The sequence below is a fragment of the Opisthorchis viverrini genome (assembly GCF_000715545.1).
Source record: "Opisthorchis viverrini unplaced genomic scaffold opera_v5_203, whole genome shotgun sequence".
NCBI lineage: Eukaryota > Metazoa > Platyhelminthes > Trematoda > Opisthorchiida > Opisthorchiidae > Opisthorchis > Opisthorchis viverrini.
In genome coordinates this window covers 547,172-568,299 of record NW_008751859.1, presented here as the reverse complement: position 1 = coordinate 568,299, position 21,128 = coordinate 547,172, and the positions used below count along the sequence as shown (strand labels likewise).

Sequence of the window (21,128 nt, the reverse complement as noted above, 5' to 3'; positions counted from 1 at the left end):
GGCATAGTCCCACGATTTGAGGTTTGTAAAGCTTTATCATTTTGTCATTGTACTTATAGTACCGCATTTGTAGATAAACCTCCATTTGAAAGAATTGGCTTTTGGGGTTTTGCGCGTAACTCGACGTGGTCCAACAGATTAATTAATTTAATCTATGTAGATGTCTTTAAACAAAAGTACTTGTGTTTAATTGGCAGTTATTATGGGATTTGTTGGTCACTGCCACAAGAAACTGCAACTCGACGTGGTCCAACAGATTGCTGGAATTAATCTATGTAGATGTCTTTAAACAAAAGTACTTGTGTTTAATTGGCAGTTATTATGGGATTTGTTGGTCACTGCCACAATCTCAGAAACTGCAATTTAGCTCAGAGCTGCTAGTTCTGATCGTTCTATGGTTGAAGTTACGGATCAGGCCGGTGAGTTTCACGGAAAAGGCAATCGATTGTGCTGAGGTCTTGGGTCTGTTAGAACAGTATCGTCAGTACAACCGATACAGACACACAACCTACCGATAATTGCTTGGTTTGAAAGGGCCAGTTTTGTTGACGCCCAAATATTTGGCTTGATCATCGGTGAGTTCAGTCAGCCGGGCGTTGAACAAGGAAAGGTGGAGTGTGGCCACATATTCGTCTGAAAGGGTGAAGTAAACGAACTAGTTGTCAAGCGATCAATCACCATAGTTGTGCGAAAAACAGCGAGGTGAAAGCCATTAGAGGTGGAAATTCAGTCGCTGTAGTAGAGAGCAAGTCTTGCTGAAACAGGATTCAGCAAAACGTGCTAGAATTATCGGCATGCATGAACTCGGCCCGCATCTTGTCACAAGATACAGAGGCAAAGTGACAACCACGACGTTCTTTGTACCAAAGGTGTCTGTGTGAGCTCATAGATCAGGCCATCACTGTGACGCTTCCTTAGTCGTTCCTCTCAACACATTGAGTGACTGGGAATAAAACATTAGTGTGAACAAAGTTCTGAAAACATTGTAAACTACCTATTGCATGAATGAGAGGATATGAGTTGAATAAATGAGATAAAAACCTACCCATCTTTTTCGGTAAAAGATAGACATCATTCTTGTAACGGCCAGGTGGGGCATTGTACAATTCGATGAGCGCCAATGCCTGGAAAAGGAAGACATGGAAGATCTGTAAAATCCGTCAGGCACTGTAAAATTATTTGAGAATGGTTGTGCTTTGTGTTAAAATCTTGTTCAGATCAGTTTCGTTTGAGCAGTCACTCCTTCGTCATCAGTTGGTGATTTTGCCGGGCGCAGGTTAGAGGAAAAACGCTAATTCCAGTTTCGACCATTTTAGAGCAGATCAGTAGCACGTGGTCCCAGATTCGAACCCCGCAATGTGATGCTAACTACGATGAAAGTTTTTGAGGATCAGCACAGTGCCAGTGTTCGAGCCCTATGGCAAATCACACATACCAACCAAGCGCGGACATGGTGCTTCAGGCCAGTCGAGCGCGCAAACATCCCGGTGGAGTTGCAGATATGCACTATGAGAAGGAGAAACTCGAGTGAAGTGCATCCTAGGCAGAAAGATGGAGACATAAGGATTCCCTCGATTGTAGAGTCGCCCGTACTGCTGCTGATGCAAGAAATACTATGCCAAGGTTTGGCAGATCAATGAATAAGTTAGCAACGACTCGATCATGGATTTCACAATCTCAGACTTTAGCCATCAATTCAATCACACTTCGTTCGCTTTTTTCTGTTCACAGTGATGGGGACTGTCAGTTTCGCCTACCTTGAAGGACAAACAAAAAGTGGACACCGCCTGAAAATGAAATTTACCATGGGTTGAAATCGGAGTGGAGTTCACCGTCGAACTCGGGTAGCTGGAATCCGGTTAATGTTCTTGCAAATCAGTCATACTGAAGTAAAATGGTGACGAAGATGCTAGTGCTAAATTATCTTTCAGGTTTGTTTACGAGTTGCCTAAACATTACGGTTGTATTCAGGGTGGGGCTTGAAAAATAAATGACGATTTTCCGACGATTTGTTAACTCAACACCTGTGTGTTACTCGACAGTCATTCCACGCACTTCAATGGTAAATCAGAACCAGCAAGGACCCACCTGAGTGCTTGCGCTCACCGAAATGACAATCGATGGAACCGTGGAACAACTCAGATTCGCTAAGCGGCCCTGGAGGAATGGAAAACATAAGGGTTAGTTGGAAAAGCCATTCGCGCAGTTCTTGAATATGCATCGAGCAAACGACTAAACCATGTTCTGAAAAGAAGACTAATCTACAAAACATCAGAATTCTTGAATGGGTCCATCAAACTATGAATAATAACAAATTAGGAAGGAAGCTGGACAAGTGCGTTGGGGGCATAGCATTTAAACTGTTTTATGGACAAAGTCGGACCGTGTCCAAAACTGGTATAAATATGCCTGGAGTTTGGGCTTTAAACAGTGCAGCTACAAAGACGCACATACCTCGGCTATCAAGACTATCCGCTTCCCATCCATCCAGATCACGTGGTCGACTTGGGATCGAACACGTTCCCAGGTCAGATCAGGGGTTTGAAGCGATCGCTGGAGGGGGGGGGGTTGGGAAAATGGTACAAATAATGTACACAGCACAAAACAACGGGAATCCAATGCGATCGAAGTTGGTCCAGAGGGGAAATAACTTTAGCAGACACCGTGGATGATCAGGGTCATACCTACACAGGATTCCATCATTAATTCGACGGTAAGCATTGGTAAGATAGATCTTAGAACAATTTGAGGTAGAGATAAATTTCTTATAGAATCGATTAAGGTAAAGTTGTTTTTACACACTATTCGCCACAAACGCATATTGAGTCGACCGCTAGCTCGTTTCAATCGCAAAACTAATAAAACGTTGCTGCACTTTGGATTAGAGTAGGTCATCTGTGGGTTGAGTAAGTTGATCCAAACGGATAATTGGTAGAGTAGTTTACTTGACCTGCTCGATAAATTTGCATGTCATGATGAACAACGTGGTGTCTAAATAATCCATCGAACCAGACGGAATCGGCCCTAACCTATGATTCAATCCAGCGATTGTGCGCACTACTGTCATGCCAACTAACCACAGTTGCAAGGCATCGTGTCGATGCGATGGAAATTAAAATGTATGTATTGTGCAGCAAATAAGCCGTTCACAATGATTCTTCGAGCAGCAGAATAAACTGAGCTCGTGGCTGAACTGGGTCGCCCATTTTGGGTCAGTTAATGGTCTGAGCCTTAATCACTGGGGCAGCTGGAACTCTGAATAGCTAATCATTGCTACGATGGACTTGAAAACCGAATTCGAAAGAAAGTATATTTTGAGGGTTCCGCAGTAAGTGCTCCAAATTTCTGGTCTTATTTCTGAAGTTAAACATCTGAGAACGAGATGTAACATTACAAGCACATCCAAGGTCCACAACTAAAGACTAAGGAAACAAATATTTGAGAGTTGACAGCGGAGAATTCGAATATTTAAAAAAAAATGGTCGGTCCGCTCAACTTGTGTCCATGAGGGTCAAGAATTAGGCTCACTCGTGACCCCACTAGACGCGACACCGCTACTTACAACATCGATTTCCGTGTTCGAATGTCCCATGTTACAGACAACGCAGCCGTTCTTCATACTGTCCATGTGGGCCCGTGTTACGACTGACTTGTTCCCCGTGCAGGTTATTACTACGTCAACAGATCGGATAACCTCTTCGATTTTCACCACACGGTATCCGTCCATACTAGGGGGGGAGAAAAAGGAAATAGTTGCACAGTCGTCATTAGTAAGTGCGCGCATTACACCACTTAATCTAGACAGACAATACAATAGAGTACACTGCCCGAGTACACTTACCTAGCTTGAAGAGCGCAGATTGGATCAATCTCTGTGATACATACAAAAGCTCCAATCCCTTTCAACGCATGGCATACGCCTTTGCCCACCTCCCCGTATCCGCAAACTAGGACAGTCTTCCCACTGATCATCATGTCCGTCGTTCGCTTCAACCTTTGGGTAACAAAAGATGGAATGGGAACAAGTATTCAGTGAGAGAAAAACGAAGCACAGTGATGGCCGAATGTGAAACGACATGAACAGCTGTCCAAGCCGAAAAGTATGCACGGAAAAATGAGGAGATCCCCAGTTTCGGGACGATACAATATCAATACCCAATTTATGGGACATTTGGATGTTTCATTTAGATCCGAGTAGGTGGGGATTGACGAACTGAAAACGACCTTGCGACTGTACAGCCACCCAACCGCTCCAAGTATGAATTAGCCCGTGAATTCATAAGGACATTTGGAGCATTACCGTAAGCGTAATGGTATAGCTGAACGGAGCCGACTGGCTCACCTATCCAAGTTTGAATCCTTAGCACTGAAATATTCTACTCACTGTTTCAAAGCTACCACCCTTAATGCATAGCTCCCCAGTGTCCCCAACTCACTGGCTACGCCTCCAATGCTTGGCTTCATCTACCGGTGACCGAAACTGTAGCAGCTGGAACCAACATACCCTTGCTTTATGACTGGAAAACTGAACTGAACAGGACTCATGACGATTGTGACTTGAAAACGATTGGGTCGATGAGGACCAAATATGAGGGTGTTCGTGTGCTCTGCCAGTCTAGAAAACATTCTTCAGTTTCATTCACCAGCAGACGCACCATCGATGTTGGATGATTTTGTAGAAAATTTTCACTGGTGAAACCATGGATCATTCGGAGGATGAAGCATGATTCATGCCTCATGCACTAGTGCCAAACCGCGTTTATGTTATGAGTAGACTGGGGGGCTGGTTTCCTGCGGCATCGTGTGCCTCGGGACACAGAGCGATGACGCATTACGATCACACCGGTAAGGCGCCTATCGGAATGAGACACACGGATCACATGAGCAGGTTACGTGGCAGCTAACTCTATCCAAATATCGATCAGTATGAGAGAAAATTTTCTTTTACAGTGCAATCCATATGGAGACATAAGTGTCAGGGAAACGAAGCATATGTACAAATACCGATGATGATGCTCTTGTCGCTGATGGACCAACAGTTTTCAATCGAGAGTGGGACCTCATGGAATGGTCAGCGATAAGCCTTGTACATGATACACGAATGCCGTCAAACAACCTTTGGATACCAGTGTTTTCTCATAAAGACACCCTATCAACTTCCTGCGGTCCAACGACTGCACAGCAATAGCCCGTATTGTAGTCTGATCCACACACACATTTCGGCAGCATTCAGTAACAATCTCCAGGGGCTTGCTAAGCGTAGGTGCGGCATTCGAGATGCGTGCAAACGGCTTTCCTTTTTTTCTAGTTGAAAGAGTTCTTATACATTCCCAGGGTTGTGTAGGGCTACACGACGAGGCGCAAATTAAGTATGACACAACGCTACTCAGCTGCCCAGTTTTGACATCATCCCAGTCAGTAACGAAACATTTGCGGCAAGACTGCCAAGGTCCTAAAGTAACTCGACAATCGATCTTGCAGGGCTTTAGAACACAATTATCAGAGAGGGTCAACATTGGATGACGAACTGGCAAAAAGGGGTTGCTGCAGGTGATTTCTAAAGATTACCCTCATGCTATGGTCCGAAAGCTTCTTAAGATGAAGATACAATATGTACAACTTGCGTGCCTGCGAAAAACGCAGAGAAACAACAACGGACCACAATTCACCGGATTTTCGAGAACGAGCGGTGATTGGCAACAGATTCGCGCCACTTATAGATCGTGCTGAATTTATTTGCTTTTGAGGTCACCCTGTGTGAGAGGGTCACGGGCGCGGAGAGTTGGCTTTGGGAAGGTTGGACCGCAAAGAAATAGTCTGTGTTCAGCACAAAACTGCAGTGAACTTTGGCGGTTATTGATTGATTCTCGACTCCAGTCCACGACGGCCACCAAATTAAGCCTGCTGGGTCTATTACCTAATTACGCACTTCTATTATTGGCAACCACAATAATATTGGAGCAGTGGGTCAATTCACCGGATTTTCCAGAACGAGCGGTGATTGGCAACAGATTCGCGCCACTTATAGATCGTGCTGAATTTATTTGCTTTTGAGCTCACCCTGTGGGAGAGGGTCACGGGCGCGGAGAGTTGGCTTTTGGAAGGTTCGCAAGCAAAGAAATAGTCTGTGTTCAGCACAAAACTGCAGTGAACTTTGGCGGTTATTGATTGCTTCTCGACTCCAGTCCACGACGACCACCAAATTAAGCCTGCTGGGTCTATCATCTAATTATGCACTTCTATTATTGGCAACCACAACAATATTGGAGCAGTGGGCACACCGCAATCATGCGCCTTAACAGTTGTGAAAGTTGCCCTTGACCGTAGGAGAGCACGCACGATGTGCAGGTAGCGATAACCAGCACTATCACCGGATGCTTTCACAGATTCATTGAACGAACCACATAAAAATGTCTACTGAATAACACCCAGCAAAGCAAAAGTCCCTCCACCCGACCGCTTACATCGATACCAATCCCGATAGAACCAGGCATAAAGGCCTATAGATCATCATATGTGCGCAACTGGTAGCGAGAAGAAACTGGTAGGAAGTTTAGTTCCAGTCATACTGGGATCTTGAGACGTTTTTGGTGGATGGTGTACATCAAGGAAAAGCGAGTCCAGAGGACCGACGGGTTTTGGATCGCTGTACAGCTACCTTCAGAGCACGAGCACAGACTCGATGCGTACCGATAGGTGGAGACTGTCTCCGAAGCGTCCATCGTTAAGGTAGTTAAAGAAAGCATTAACACCAATGATGATGAGGAGCGAACATGAAGGATGAAAAGTCGGTACAGTGAATCATCGTTTGCCCTATCATCTTATAGAGTATCTGAAAGCAATCATCGTGATGTCACGAGTGGGAATATTGATAAACAAAGTGTTGACTTTCCTGGGTAACCACGAATCCATCTACTGTCAGTGGATCCAGGTGAATGGAGAGTGGGGGCTACATATGGCGTAGTTTCGTGTTGCTGTTCTAGTTTTTTCCACCGTCAAACTGTGTAGCATTCATGCAGCCAGAATAAATTGCGGTAACCAACAATCCAGCATCGAACAATCAGGCAACTAACCAAATGATTAACCAACAATGTCCATCATGCACATGATAGGCTATCAGCAAGAACAGAGTAAAGAACTCCCCACCAGAGACCCGAACGCTAACAGGTTAACAAGTGCAGACGAAGAAAACTGGTAGCCGATTGGGTTACGGAGCGCAAGAAGCGAGACGGAATTGTCCGAAGCCGGCAGCTCAGTGGTACGGCGAAGTTGGTGGCACATATGGGGAAGCATGTCTATGTCTGAGTTGAGGCCGCGTGCTCCGAGTTTGATAAGCAACGATAAGGGATAGAAGAAGATGAACAGAATAGCAAAAAGAACTAGACACAAGCGATTTGGAGGGAATTTTCTGTTTGTACATGGCACGATTTTCACATACCCATCTTTAACGCTGGCATGCTATGAGGGACCCACCGAAACCCAGTCGTATGTACTTCATCGGAATAAGTTTCGGCTGCCAGTCAGGTATGCACCTTTGTCACATTCACTCATGAACAATCAGGAGCGCAGTCAAACCAGGAACTTGGTATCAATACCTTCCCGATGGAGATTTGAAGGAGCAGACTATCTATGCGATAGACCGAAGTTGAGAAGCGAAGACAACCAAGCCGGCTCACGGATTCACCGTTCCCATCCGGAGCAGACTATCTATGCGATAGACCGAAGTTGAGAAGCGAAGACAACCAAGCCGGCTCACCGATTCACCCGTTCCCATCCCAAACGCTGTTTCGACATGATTCGATTTTTTGACGCAGCAGACGGAGAGTGAATGCACACGGAATGTAATGAATGCATATTAGGCTGTAACAGCCTCTGGAAGCACATATAGCACCTTGAAATATGGGCAGAACCAGCAGCTAACCATGACAGCAACTAACTACCCTAGGTCAACCAATTATGGTGTTTCCCATGGGAAAGAATAGTGTGTCAATCACAGACAGTGGTTTTCACCGAAAAGCACATTTTGAATAAACGAAAAGTGGGATACAGCAAGGTGCTAAAACACAAGTTTCTGATCAAAAGAATAGCTGCCAACAGGTTTTCTGGTCGTCATCCGCAACATGTCACTATCACGGTCCTAGACTTGTCGGGCGGCAAAGTCAAATCATGATCAAAACGACCTGATTTGATCTAATTCGATTCAACGCACATGCGAAATATATTGGGACACAAGATTTAGGGATTTGGAAAGACCCAAAGCACGTGACCTGAAAACCCTAAAACAAATTAGGCTAGCGCTTCCGTCTCCAGAACAAGCTCCATGCTTCACAGTGAGTCTCCATGATGACGTTGTCTGGCTTGTCTGTTGAGAGGTGTAGGTGAAAATTCGCCCAATTTCTAGACCTAAAGCGTACAATTACTGAACACAATACACTGACATCCAAAAAATTAACATGGATGAAACGCCAGCAAGAGACCCGTGATCGATGTTGGCATACATTCACATAGGTAGACAAAGCATTGTTTCCGGATGGATGGAAAAAGTACCCTAGCCCAAGCAGAATATAACCAAGCCGTTAGAATAATTGAGAAACAGAGCAATCGAAACTAACTGGTGTCATTTCTATGACGAAACTGCGTATCTCATTTGGAAATACAAAATAGGTGGAGAGGGGGGACTCACGCGTCAACTACGGACTCTTTGCACAAGTAATAATTATCGAATTTGGATTTGTTGATGCTATCACTGACATTCATCGCTGGAACGCGTAGAGTTCCAGCTTTCACGTATTGATAGAGTCGATGCACTCCGGTTACACTCTCTTCCACAATGCCTCGAACTCCGGACAGTAGGTCGGGATATTCCTTGTGCAAGCGATGCGTTAGGTCACCGCCGTCATCCAGAACCTGTATGGGATACATGATGGGGACTCATGAGTGCAGAACGAAGACTGTGGACCCTGAGCATGCACCATGCCCAACAACACGATGTCTCAGATTCACAAGGTGAGATGTCCATTTGTTACTTGCATTCTATAAGTAGCATGCTCAGCAAGGCAAAACATTTCCTACTAGTCGAACAATGAGAACTGATTCGGTGGAGACCAAACTGAAATTTCTTCGGATCAGACAAGTGTTTGCCATAAGGAGAGGTTTCAATGTAACAAGCAAATTGAGAAGAATAAACCAAGGCTTGTAAATAGATTTAGATGAAAATCGATACTTGGCGAGTAGTCATCACGTTCTGACGTTCTTTCGCCAGTGAAAAATGAATGCTTTGCGTGAACTTAAAACTAAGCCCCCACTAAACACACGTGACTGACGCGGTTGCAGTACCAACGGACAGCCTAATAAAAGCAACTAATCTCAAGATAGAAAAGCATTTTGTTGTAGATGGGGGGAAGTAATAAAAAAGACTAGGACAAAAATAGGATTTCGCAACAATTACACGAAATGACGATAACGAACTGTTTGTACGCCACTTACGACATTTGGAAGCCATGAGTCATGCTTTATGCACTGATCAATACACCACCAGAAGTCCTCTTCAGATTCTCCCTTCCAAGCGTAGATTGCGTAACCTTTCTCGGCCAACGCGGCAGCGACTTCGTTCTGAAATGTAACGGGATATTCATTATCAACGTTGCAAAACACTGTGGATGGCTCAAGTGATATTGCTTATGTCTGCGAGCACGGGCGATAACACGTGACCTTGGTTGTGGAACAAGTGGAAGTTGACCTAATCGCCGCACTTGGTATTGGTTAGCGAACGTCTCGTCACTGATCGCACAGACAGTATAAACGCATTAACGAAACCTGCTCGACCGGTAGGGGAAAATTTGCGAATCCGTAGCAAAGCTCAGTTAATAGATCAACTAAAAGCCAACAAACACCCGGGCCAACAAAGAGGGTAATGTTGAATAAACCTACGAGTAATATCTGTTTGCAGCATCAACCCATCTGAGTTGGAAATTCCTAGCCTATTAGAATGTTTGCACTGATGTTATATATGCGAATGAAAGCAAAAAAATCTAACATGTCTAATGACAATATCCCTCGTTAATTTCATATGCATAAGTTTTTCGCTTTCGTATCCAACTACTGGCAACCACTGTATACGTTCCCCACGAGGACTAGGTCCGCACTCAAACGAGCATTCCTATTCATCGGTATGCCTTTACGACCTGCCCAAACACCCTGACATGAGTTCTGAGGGACCCACTTCGTAAACCAAAAGGTAGTGGCTTTCAGTCTGCCCATACTAAAACTTAGTAAGGTTTGCTGCCACAACGGCTCTGTCGATCGCTTTCACTGAGTGAATCATATGGAATCGGTATTATTATGACCACCGGACGATCACTCGATTCAAGCATTCAGCTTTAAACGCGGAATCAGTAGATATTGATTCACGACGCAAAAGTGTGCACCGATTCTGTGCACAGATGCTGGCGGAAGCCTGGTTTCAGTTGGAATGAAAGCACACGGGTCGGGGTGAGATGGAACAAGTGGTTAAAGAGCGAACTTACTAACCCAGAAGGTCCGTGGTTCGAACCCGACCTCTGCCTCTCGACTTCCCCTGTCTAGAGTTGGGCGACCTGGCAGTATTCCAGCCCTCAGCTTTCTGGTGGCATGACAGCTAGGCACCGAAAGGGTGTTATATAGTTCTTCGTAAGACCTGGCCCCTTCAGTCCACAGAAACTTCAGGTATCTGTTTGTCATCTTCTACGACTTACGTTAAAAGTGCAACGGATAAAAAGATTATCCAGTGACTATGTCAGGTGAAGTTGCCAAGACATTCAGCGCCTTTCGGAGACGATTCAACACAGATGTCTCTAATGGTTTGAGCAGGCGCTGCGTAAACGAGACAGTGAACTGGCCAAACGTCAGAATACTTTAGATTACCATGAGTCGAGGGTGGGATACTGAACGGAGAACACGTTCATCACATTAGCTAGAGATGGCTTTTGAGGCGTCTCGCGGGGGATCAACTTTTGGTCTTGATCTGCAATTAAAGTACACACCCTAGAGCATACTAGCGTGACGAGTGTACAAAGCTACGGGCATCCATGGTCTGAAAAAAATAGTTGGTAGCGTCAGTCCAAATTCGACCTGCATACTCATTAAAATTGATTAATGGAAGTTTTGGGGTTAAAAATGTTGCAAAATACGACCACAATACCCACTGAGGGAACGGTACGATAGGATGGTGACAATCTTGTCGGGCCACTTTTCACTTCTTGATATCTCCAAGTCTGCTGATTGAATTCCGGTGGGATTTGTCACTGACGTCATGGGGTGTGTGGCACACAGTCGAATTACGTACTTTATAAAAGTGGATATATCTTTAGAACGTAATTCGTAAGCTACTAAATATATAGTGATTCATGGGTCAGTCTAGCTTGCACAGTTCTTGACAAACCAGGGTGAATCGGAACGATACACCTGAAACGGTACGAAACAACCGATTTTCGTTCAAACATATGTGTGCGTGTTGGTTCGATTTGAACGATTGAAAAAATATGCGAGGCCGCGATAGAAAACAAAATAGTGCCAGAAAGGGTACAACCCGTGACAAATGTGACACAAACAGTAGCCGTTGCTTTGGTTTTGAAACATCAATCGATCGACCAATCGACCACGCATGGTCACACGATCCAACTTACTTGAGTCGAGTAGATGTTGCATGCACACCACCGCACTTGTGCACCGAGGACAACAAGCGTCTCTAGTAAAACCTAAAGAGAATGTAAAGCTGTGGATTAGAGCATCGTAAATAAACCGAGTGGTAGGAAGACATTTTGAGTGTTCGAACCCAGTTTCGCAAATAAATCCATTCAGACAAGGTCTTTAACAAGGGTATGAGGCCTGTCGCTGATTGCGTAACGACTGGAAGCTACGAGTACAGGCCTCTTTCATAGTGTAACAGCGATCAAACTTGGGGGTTATCCAAGTAGACACACCTACCGACTGCTCTAGGATCTTTTCAGTAGCACAAAAGGTTGCTGAAAATCTCCCCCCATAGCTCACTATGAGTATCCGTCCTTACTGGGACGTAGCTCCAGCTTCCATCAATCTTACGCCATAGTTTTTAAAGCATCAGCAACCTCGTAGGTTTTTAGTTGAAGTTTCGTCTTAGCAGTAGGTCGAATCTATGCCAAAAAGGTGAGAAGGAATGTAGAGCTGCTTCATCCTTATTGGGAGTCATCAGTCTTATAAGTAACATGGTATCTCGGATACTGACCCACCCAGAAACAAAGTTAGACAACTTTTATGTGCCTATCCAGCCCACAAAATGAGGGGGCGCCTCACAAAAAAATCTCAGGCAACGTCAAACTAGTGCCTTTGCAAAGTCGTTTGATAAGTAATCATACAAAAGTATATACCGACTGTTTTAGGAAACGTTGTACCGAATGTTCCGCATAAACCCCACGTTAAAAACTCGATCAAAGAGATCTTGACCACCTTTTTACCAAAAAAAAACTTGACGTCCTTGTGGAAAATTATTAGAAACAAGGTGCCCGCAACGCCAAAAACATATCTGGGCATTGTGCGAAAGTAGGATAAAACCAGCATGAGTGACAGCATTCTTTTTTAACCTTGTCCAACACAATCCTGGCGCACAAACGTAGTCAGGCCTGGAAATGATAGCGCACAGTTGCATGGAGAATTCCACGGGTCCCAACCAGGAAGGTGCGAACCTCCCACATCCCCCCATTTGGCTGAAGCCTTTTTCATTGGTTATTGACCTTTCATGGCTGGGGCTCCTAATAGAAAAAAACTCCCTTTGATTGACGATGGCTGGTCAGGTGCTGTACAAATCACAATCTGTAAGATCCATTTGCTGCCCTCGTGATTCTGATTCACTCTCACGTCCTGGCCTATTCACCACTTCATCGCAGAAACGCAGCAGTCAGTCAACTACTGTTTAGCTACGAAGGCACCGATGACCATCGGAATATAGGATAAAAGCATGCAATCTTTCAAGCCAAAGTGAAGCTCAGTGAATCCCAGCTCCGGTATTGCACGATCAAAATCCACAGATGACACAAATCCGGAAGCTGGTGTTGCAACATAAGCAATTCGAGCTGCCTTTCGAGTCCCAACTGTTTTTAGAGCGGTGTGCGGATGGTTTTGCAAGACCTACTGCTAATCGATATCGACCTCGGATTGTGTTATCACTTGTACTGTATACGTGTGAACATTTCGATGAGTGTTTCAAAAATAACAGTGAACTAAGTAAGAAACCAAAAAAAAATATCAACTTACACTAGACGATCGAGTAAACCAAGCTATCTCTTTTAAAGCAACAAGCGAAACATAGGCTTCAAACCGAATTACAATTCAATAAGACAGAACGCCAAATAGATGTCAAAAAATAAATCGAAACTCTCGGAATCTGTCCAATGTCCCGACACACCGGTGTTGGGTCCGAAGATACTTCACTCTTCAGGGGGACACCTTTCACAGTGGTATCCTCGCTTCAGGAGGGAATATTGTGTACGCAAACAATAGGGACAGGTGTAAATAGGTGAGTTTAGGTGCCTACGGAGAAAATACAATCCGAAATTCTTCTCGCGCTCATGTTTTACCGGACAGAGTAAGTCTATCGAACACCAAAAGTATACTGACTCGAGTGAAGCACGTTTGACTTGGACGTCCAAGACTGAGAATTGCCAAATTAAGCAAGCAGGGGTTAAGAAAGCTGCCTACCAGCAATCACCTACTGCTTCAAGATGACCAGAGTACGTAAAAAAAAATCCGAAATATTCCAGGACATTTTGACGAACAGAATGTTCATCCTGTTTGGTGCAACGTTTGTTTGACACTTGAATGTCAAATTCATCGCGGGCTAAGGCACCCTGCTATCTGGTTGACAGACAGCTTTCCAAACGCATTAGTGGATAGTCTTTTTGTGCTAATGGAGGACAAATGTGCCGTCGTACTGACTACTGTCTCTTTGGTCTCAGTCAGGCCAAAAGCTTGGTTTCGAAGGGCGGAGTTTTGTAATATCACCTAGTACAGAACAGTCAACCACAACCCGTGTTATCCATGATGAAGCGAATAACAGATGTAAAGCACGTGTCACATCTACCAGTTAAATCTCTCGTCAACCCGCGTAATTCGGATTCGATTAACAATGATCTTCTCCCTCAAGCAACCCAGGTTTCATTCATCATTACACATGCTTATGACCACGACCAAGCCTAAAGATCCGGCAAGCCTTTGATCGAGTACTACATTCATAGCCAAGGCACGAGGGCTGAGATACTACCAGGTCCACCAAACCTAGACAGGAGCAGTCGAGATGCAGAGGTTGGGTTCGAACCACGGACTTCCCGGTCAGTAAGTACGCGTATTAACCACTGAGCTATCTCAAGCTCCTACACAGATTAACCGCAATCGCACTCAAACACTCTGTGCAGACTTTGAGCATGGTCTCATCGGGGTGTAACTCCCGTTTTCATCTTGTCACGCTACTAGACATGCTCACTACCCCTTCGAACCCTTCGTTAGTCCAAAATGAAACCTATAATTACTGATGCCCAGACGTCTACCACTAAGGGGAATGTTGCTGTTGGTGAATCAAACCACACCTGACAGTGTGATCTGTCTGATTAAAATTTCAATCTTTTAACCACCTTAAATCGCCAACAACCATCTCTTACCAACTCTGAGCGAATTTCCACTGTACAGAACGAGCATTTTCAAAAGCCAACAATCAACAATGACTTAATAGCAACGTCAACCTATCCTCGATTTTTGAATTTCGCGCCAAGCCTCCACAACACAGTAAATTCAAATTTAGTTCAGCTAACGCCACCTTAATTACTGCATAGGAATGAAGTTTTCAGCACAAATTCTCTCCTTCACAAGTTTACCTGCGCATTCCGTCCACATGTGAACAGAAATCTCGGACATTACCTAATGCCCATTTCTGGATGTCTGACCAAATTATGTTCTCATGAATCTCCCGATGCATAAATATAGACCACATCGGTCGGTACGGCTAATTGCTAGAAAGAGACTTCTAACGATGCTCCATATGGTTGGAAAAATGGAATGAGGTTGACAGGAACCGACAAGATAGTCGTACGGCTAACAAAAGCAAAGTACGCTCACTCGTAAGTTAAATTGGGGTTAACGAGAGACTCACGTGAATTTCCAGTCTACAGTACTGTGCAACTGAATGTTATGCACAAAAGCCACCCCATGTTTCAGTTGGGAACGTATCAAAGATATCAAAATATGCTGAAAACTGTTTGACAGCGTATCATAGTCTTCCCTGGGGTGAGATGGACTAAATGGTTAGAGCGCGAATTTACTGACCGGAAGGTCCGTCGTTCGAACCCGACCTCTGCCTCTCGACTTCCCCCGTCTAGGCTTTGGCAACCTGGCAGTATCCCAGCCCTCGTGCCTCCTTTGTGTGGTATGGAAGCTAGGAACCGAAAAGGTGCTACAGCTGGACAACCTTCTTCACCATGGTCTTCTCTGGGCTCACCAAGTGGTCAGGGTCCCCAAGTTTTTGTCAAGCTCATGTGCTACTTCAATATCAAACTGTACGCAGTTGGCGGAATACAAATTATTATTTGAGTTAATGATTATTATTTGTATTTATATACACTTCGACTCGTGTGTAAGGAATACAAACACAAAAGCTCGAAGTTAATGCTCCGTAACCGATTTTAGGGTAAGCAAATGTTATTGCCGGATAGCAATCGGTCTGGTGACATAAGATAAGCTCGTCTTGGATCATTCCAGGCAGTCATCTGTACACCAGGGCTATTGCCAGGGCAGAAAGTGTGCTGGACTAATTTTGCTCGGCGAAGAATGCCATCGTATCTGACACAAAAAACGCTGATCTTCCATTATGGGCTTAGGAGTGCTATGTGTATTCTAAGGTGTAAGATCCAGTTTCGATCCACCGCTTCCTCAGATTTGGATAGACGCATAACACAACAGACTGGACACGGCAATCTTCCGTTTTCATAATCCCTATCCCTCCGCTTACACCGGGTTTTGAAACAAAGTTGTGCGGTAACCTATTCCCCCACTTCAACTTAGAGTTTTCGTTTTTCTATCCCGAAGAAATCTACTCGCTCAACTTAATAGAAGAATGAGTCTGGGAAATTGAAGCCTGGAAGGCTCTCCTAGGTTCCTCCAGGAGAATTAGACATTTTCGGTTTGAATTTGAAAGGACAAGTATTGCTGACGTGTGTGGATAGACCTTAAAAGCAATCTAGTACTTATTGTGTCCTAAGTTAGACTGTATTTGGTCTGATATAATTCAATTCAACTCATATAAGCCCAGTATATGACGACAGGCCCGAGCGCCACAGTGAATGTAATAAAGGAAGTGCAAAATTGTACCACAACAAAGGCGGACGGGTAACGGATTGTCTGCGAATTTTGAGCAAAACTCCCATTCTAACTTGTTTCAGAAAGGTTTAAGTTCGCAACGGACTCTCGAGACAGCCTGTGTGCTGCACACTGTGTACTAATTGTGTGTACTAATCAGCCCGGGGGACACGGTCAAGTCCCCAGTTCCAGCTCAATTCGATGAAAAACACTTTGTGTCGATTCTGCGCCGCTTCAGAAATCGCCTCTAACCAATCCCTAGACCCCTGGATGGCGCTCGAAATCAAACTGTTGTGCCTAACTGGGCAGTGACTGTGTTCGTCCGTTTCCGTCAAACTACTTACTTCCAACTAACTACTGTACTTACTATTCGCAGGATGCTTGGTCCCTGGGCCTTGGCAAAGCAGGCTGTAACCAGCGAAGTTGGTGATGCATCAACGCTGAACCCGTAGGACATGAATTGCCCCCATTACCATACTAGTATAAGGACTTGCTGGTTGCTAACACGCAGTTCCGATCAGATGTGAACAGTGTTCGGTAGACAGCAAACATTGTTAGTGACACGTAAACCAAAGCACCACATACCCATCAGATAGGTCACACAATAAGAGTGAGGAACGTAGTCAGCTGCATGTTCAGGATGGAACATGGATGTGCAGTTTGACCACATGACTGAATCATCATCTCCCTTTAATCTATTCAGAGGGAAACCGTTTTGTCAAACTTATATGTCAGGTTATCCAGTTCATGTACACAGGAATTTTGCGTGTGTCGAACCATGCACATTGCTGAAAATGTCCAGTAACACGGGACACATGGTCATTTTCGTAACCGTTTGCGCAATCGAGTGATCATTGCACAGAACAGTTGGTTTGCGGCTACTAAGAGTTGGCGGTGAGAGTGCACAGCTAAGTGCAATGGTGGACGACCTCTGCGCTGAAGAAGGCCGCAGTATTGGAGTACGTGCTTCAAAAAGCATCTGCCGGATTCATCAAGTGGAGCTGCATTGGTCACAACACGCGTCTTGTTTGTCTTGTGACAATGGCATATGATGAATTGTTTTGTGGGTATTTAACTTATAGGATGAACTACGGATTTGAACTTCACGGCTAAGTAACAACGAGAAACAATCCGTTGGAAAGTGAAGACACCCAAGAAGTTGTCACTGAGATGGCCAGTTAACACCAAAACCCGTGACGTGAATTACATGGGTGAACAACCGCCCTGACCGCTTCAGGTATTCAGCTGCTAAACACACAAGAGTTCGCTTGATCCAACTTTCAGCAGCTTCCGAACGGACGAGAAAATGGGTACAGAACTACTGCCCACCATGGCTTAAACAGCTCAATGATGTGATATTGTTCTGACTGCCTTGATACAGGTGTGGCGGAACTGGACAAGGTCTATCAGCGTCACTAATGTGCTGCATCCCGTTCAGGGAGAGATGATAGTAGTCAACCCTAGGGATTTTAGGGATCGGAGCTTTCGACGTCGTTACCAGGCCAGAGTATTCTCCTTTCCGTGTTTATACACCGTATAGAGATAAACAGAGAGAACTGGTCCTTTGGTCCTCTAACTAGCGTTATCTACGGAGCGATTAGTCTGGCGGGAGGCGGTTCCTTCGTAAAAAAAAACCCATCTATTTGTAGTGGACATGGACAGAGCTTAGAAGACATCGATGGCCAAATACGAGAAGTCACCTTCTGCGCGAAGAGGCCACGTTGTTGACCACGGCTAGTGTATAATCTGTCCCTGGCAAATGTCACGCCGGCGTCGGAGTTTGGCAAAAAACGCTCTTACCTACCTGGATAAATGATTTTGTCCTCTGCCAGACTGTCTGGACCGATCCAACTATCTGGTTAAATAAGCATGCAAGTGTGACCCTTGGGTTTGATCCTGTCATCTCGCCGATTTCACACCTTCCAGGTGTGAAGCGCATGCCGAAACGTGTAGCAAGGTTCGTTGAGTTATTTAAAAAGAGTTTGAATTCCTCAATGACCCGACGCAAGGACAGTGAAACCACCCAAGCACTCAATAGCTACGAGTGAACGCCCCGGGCGCATCCCGTCCCTCGAGATGTTGGAGTTAAAAGTGTCATACGTTTTGAGGGGCTGAAGCAGCTTTGGTAACCCGGCGGTGCTATGGCGTCCGGCAATCGACAAAAAAGAAATCAACGTTCACGCCAAGCAAAACGACTACTGTTGGCCGTCTCAAGGTGAATACATGATAAACGTAAACTCAAACAGAGCGAAACCCAGCACGGTTTTCGCGTAATCGGCCGTCTCGATAATCGACCCCCCTATGCAAGACAATGAGGGAAAGCAGCTTGGACGCTACGGCTACTGGGTAAGTACAATGACAGTTACACTTTTCTTAGCAACTGAATTTCGTGTTGAGGCGTCCAGTTAGGCAGGCGCTCTTTCGTTCTAAAGGTTGACAGCCAGGGTTTCGACTTCTTCTTAGGCGAGTACATGGTGCAAAGCGTCTGTGCGAGGCACTTGTCGCGTTGAATGAACGATATCTCATTGGATTGCTGTTGCCAATGGCAGCTGTGTCAGCGGTAACCACTTGTCACATGATCTAATTGAGTTCATGAATAATTTACTGCTGGTGACTTTAAGTGAAGAAATGTAGGAGTGTGCTTACCGGCTAGGAATAGAAGACGTTCAGCTAGTAACTGAAATAGTCACTTTCCGTTACTCGAATATCCATTCTAAATCCCCCACCCAAACGTGCTCCTTGTGGACTTGGTCAGATAAATCGAGCATTCATATCGGCCGGTAAGGTAATGCGCATATGTACATTTTGCTGACTGACAGGTCCATCGTGACAGATTCCAAAAGAGCCATGTTTCTCAGATACGGGAGTTTACCACGTATCAATTTAAGCTAAGCCAGACAACTGCATTCCACAGAGACGACTGTTTATTAGGAACCAGTCAAGCGAAACGGTCTCCGCAACCGACCGGAGTGCGGTTTTTGAACTCGGAAGAAGGCAGTACAACAGGTCGTTTGGAGGGAACAGTTCATTGCTTTCACACCACTGCCGCGGGAAACAATGCAATTTTACTACCAAACCGTTCCGCAACACGGGGGCTCGCTGTGCCTCGTTTGGCTGCTCTCCTAGGTCCTTTCAGCCAGGATTGGTTCTTCACGAAGTTCTAAGCACCGAATAACTGTAGAATTCAAGCCCGACCAGCACATCAAGCTGGCAGCTTGTGGTCGGTGAGTGGTAGCACCATTTTCACCAAGGTACGATGAACGAAACAGCAGCGTTGAAGCCTGAAGTCCGTTTTTTGTTCCCAAACAGGTACAGACAATCAAGCCATTAAATAAGACAGACCAATCATCGTTTTTTTAATAGCGCTGGGATTTGTGGTTCAGCCGGCAGGTGGCGGTTTAAGAAAGAAATATTAGGGATCCATAAAACGGGAAGAATATATATTCAAAAATTACTTTGAGCGGCTCCGGTGAAGAAGATGGGTACAGGGGAAAATGCCAATTAAAGAGCCCTTGGAAGCACTGCTTAATTGCCCTGTCGATCAGTTGCCCGAAACTGAATTGTAGAGTTTAAAAATTAATCCCAAGGTCTTGGAATTTCATGTCATGTTTCCCATCGTATGTGAGCTCAATATCCTCAAGCAAACAAGCGAGTAGTCGGGCAACGGTCTTCCCTAGGCGACCACTTAAGGAACAAATAGATTTCCGTTTCTACCAGCTTCTTCAAAAGCCGAAATTTCGACAACGGATCCACAGCTCGCCAAACAGTAGGGCAGATGACATTTGGTCTCTGGTAAAACCAAAGTTTCCCCATGCCACCGCATGAAAAAGCAAATATGTGAGCAAATGACAGGACCTACACAATACTGCGTTAACGGACATTTTGGCCTATAACCGCAAACAGGCATAACAGTGTATTTTGTGAGAACTGCTGCTAAGGCTGATTTTGTCAGTAACAAAAGAGAAAAACAAGTCATAAAATCCCTAATGAAAGTCGTGTTTTGGAGATAATTTTATAAGTAACCAAACTCGGGACATTGGAAAATTGGACATGGCTACTTTAGTTGAGCTTGGAGGGTAACGCACTTAGGTAGTCATGTCTAGTTGAGTAGCACTTTCCCAATCCCTCAAGAATCTGTGTGTATTGAAAAATCGTGCGAATACTGAATAACTCGACCTCAAAATAAGGAGCGTTAGTAATCATAACTATCATATTGGAAGGCCATCCTCCCAATTAGCGTGTATATTGACATACATGCAAGATTACTTAACGCATAGCAAGTGGCGTACCGCCCGGCTGCACCCCACAACAGCGGACTGGTGATGTAATCTCGAATGGTGATAAAACGTAAGTAATCAAACTACTTATCTCAGTGGGAAAAACTCCGAAGTACCTATAGGCTCAGCATCGGTTGTATACTCTGAGCACACACTGGGAACTGTATGCTATCGACAAGCGTTGTTAGCCAGCCACATTGTAGTGTTTCCAGTCAAGGTTAGATCAGCTGACCTGACAGACATTCTCGGAACGAAGACAAATTACATATGCATATCATTTGGTTAAAAACACGTGAAATTGCAGACCATTCAAGGTCGCAAGCAAGGTTCCGACAGACGAGTTGAGGTAGCTGTCGTGGAAACCAAAAATCTACAATCGAGAAGTAAACAATGAACAAGTGGAGCGCTATGTTGGCGTGGAATGTAGCCGTAACTACCGGTTGTTTTGGATCTGTTTTCTACTGAAGAAACCGCTGAAAAAGGTCATCATCATCA

General features: G+C 44.9%; 1 protein-coding gene across 1 annotated transcript in view; it reads right to left on the bottom strand.

The window, feature by feature from the left end:
* T265_14483 (hypothetical protein) overlaps positions 1-21,128 on the bottom strand; it is a gene marked incomplete at both ends in the record, with an annotated part of 56,234 nt that overhangs the window by 7,953 nt on the left and 27,153 nt on the right. Inside the window, 9 exons of the mRNA XM_009173857.1 lie at positions 513-633; positions 1,046-1,148; positions 2,089-2,157; positions 2,455-2,553; positions 3,563-3,797; positions 3,842-3,994; positions 8,684-8,907; positions 9,487-9,612; positions 11,664-11,735. Of these exons, the coding sequence (XP_009172121.1) occupies positions 513-633; positions 1,046-1,148; positions 2,089-2,157; positions 2,455-2,553; positions 3,563-3,797; positions 3,842-3,994; positions 8,684-8,907; positions 9,487-9,612; positions 11,664-11,735 (1,202 nt within the window). The remainder of the gene's footprint in view (positions 1-512; positions 634-1,045; positions 1,149-2,088; positions 2,158-2,454; positions 2,554-3,562; positions 3,798-3,841; positions 3,995-8,683; positions 8,908-9,486; positions 9,613-11,663; positions 11,736-21,128) is intronic.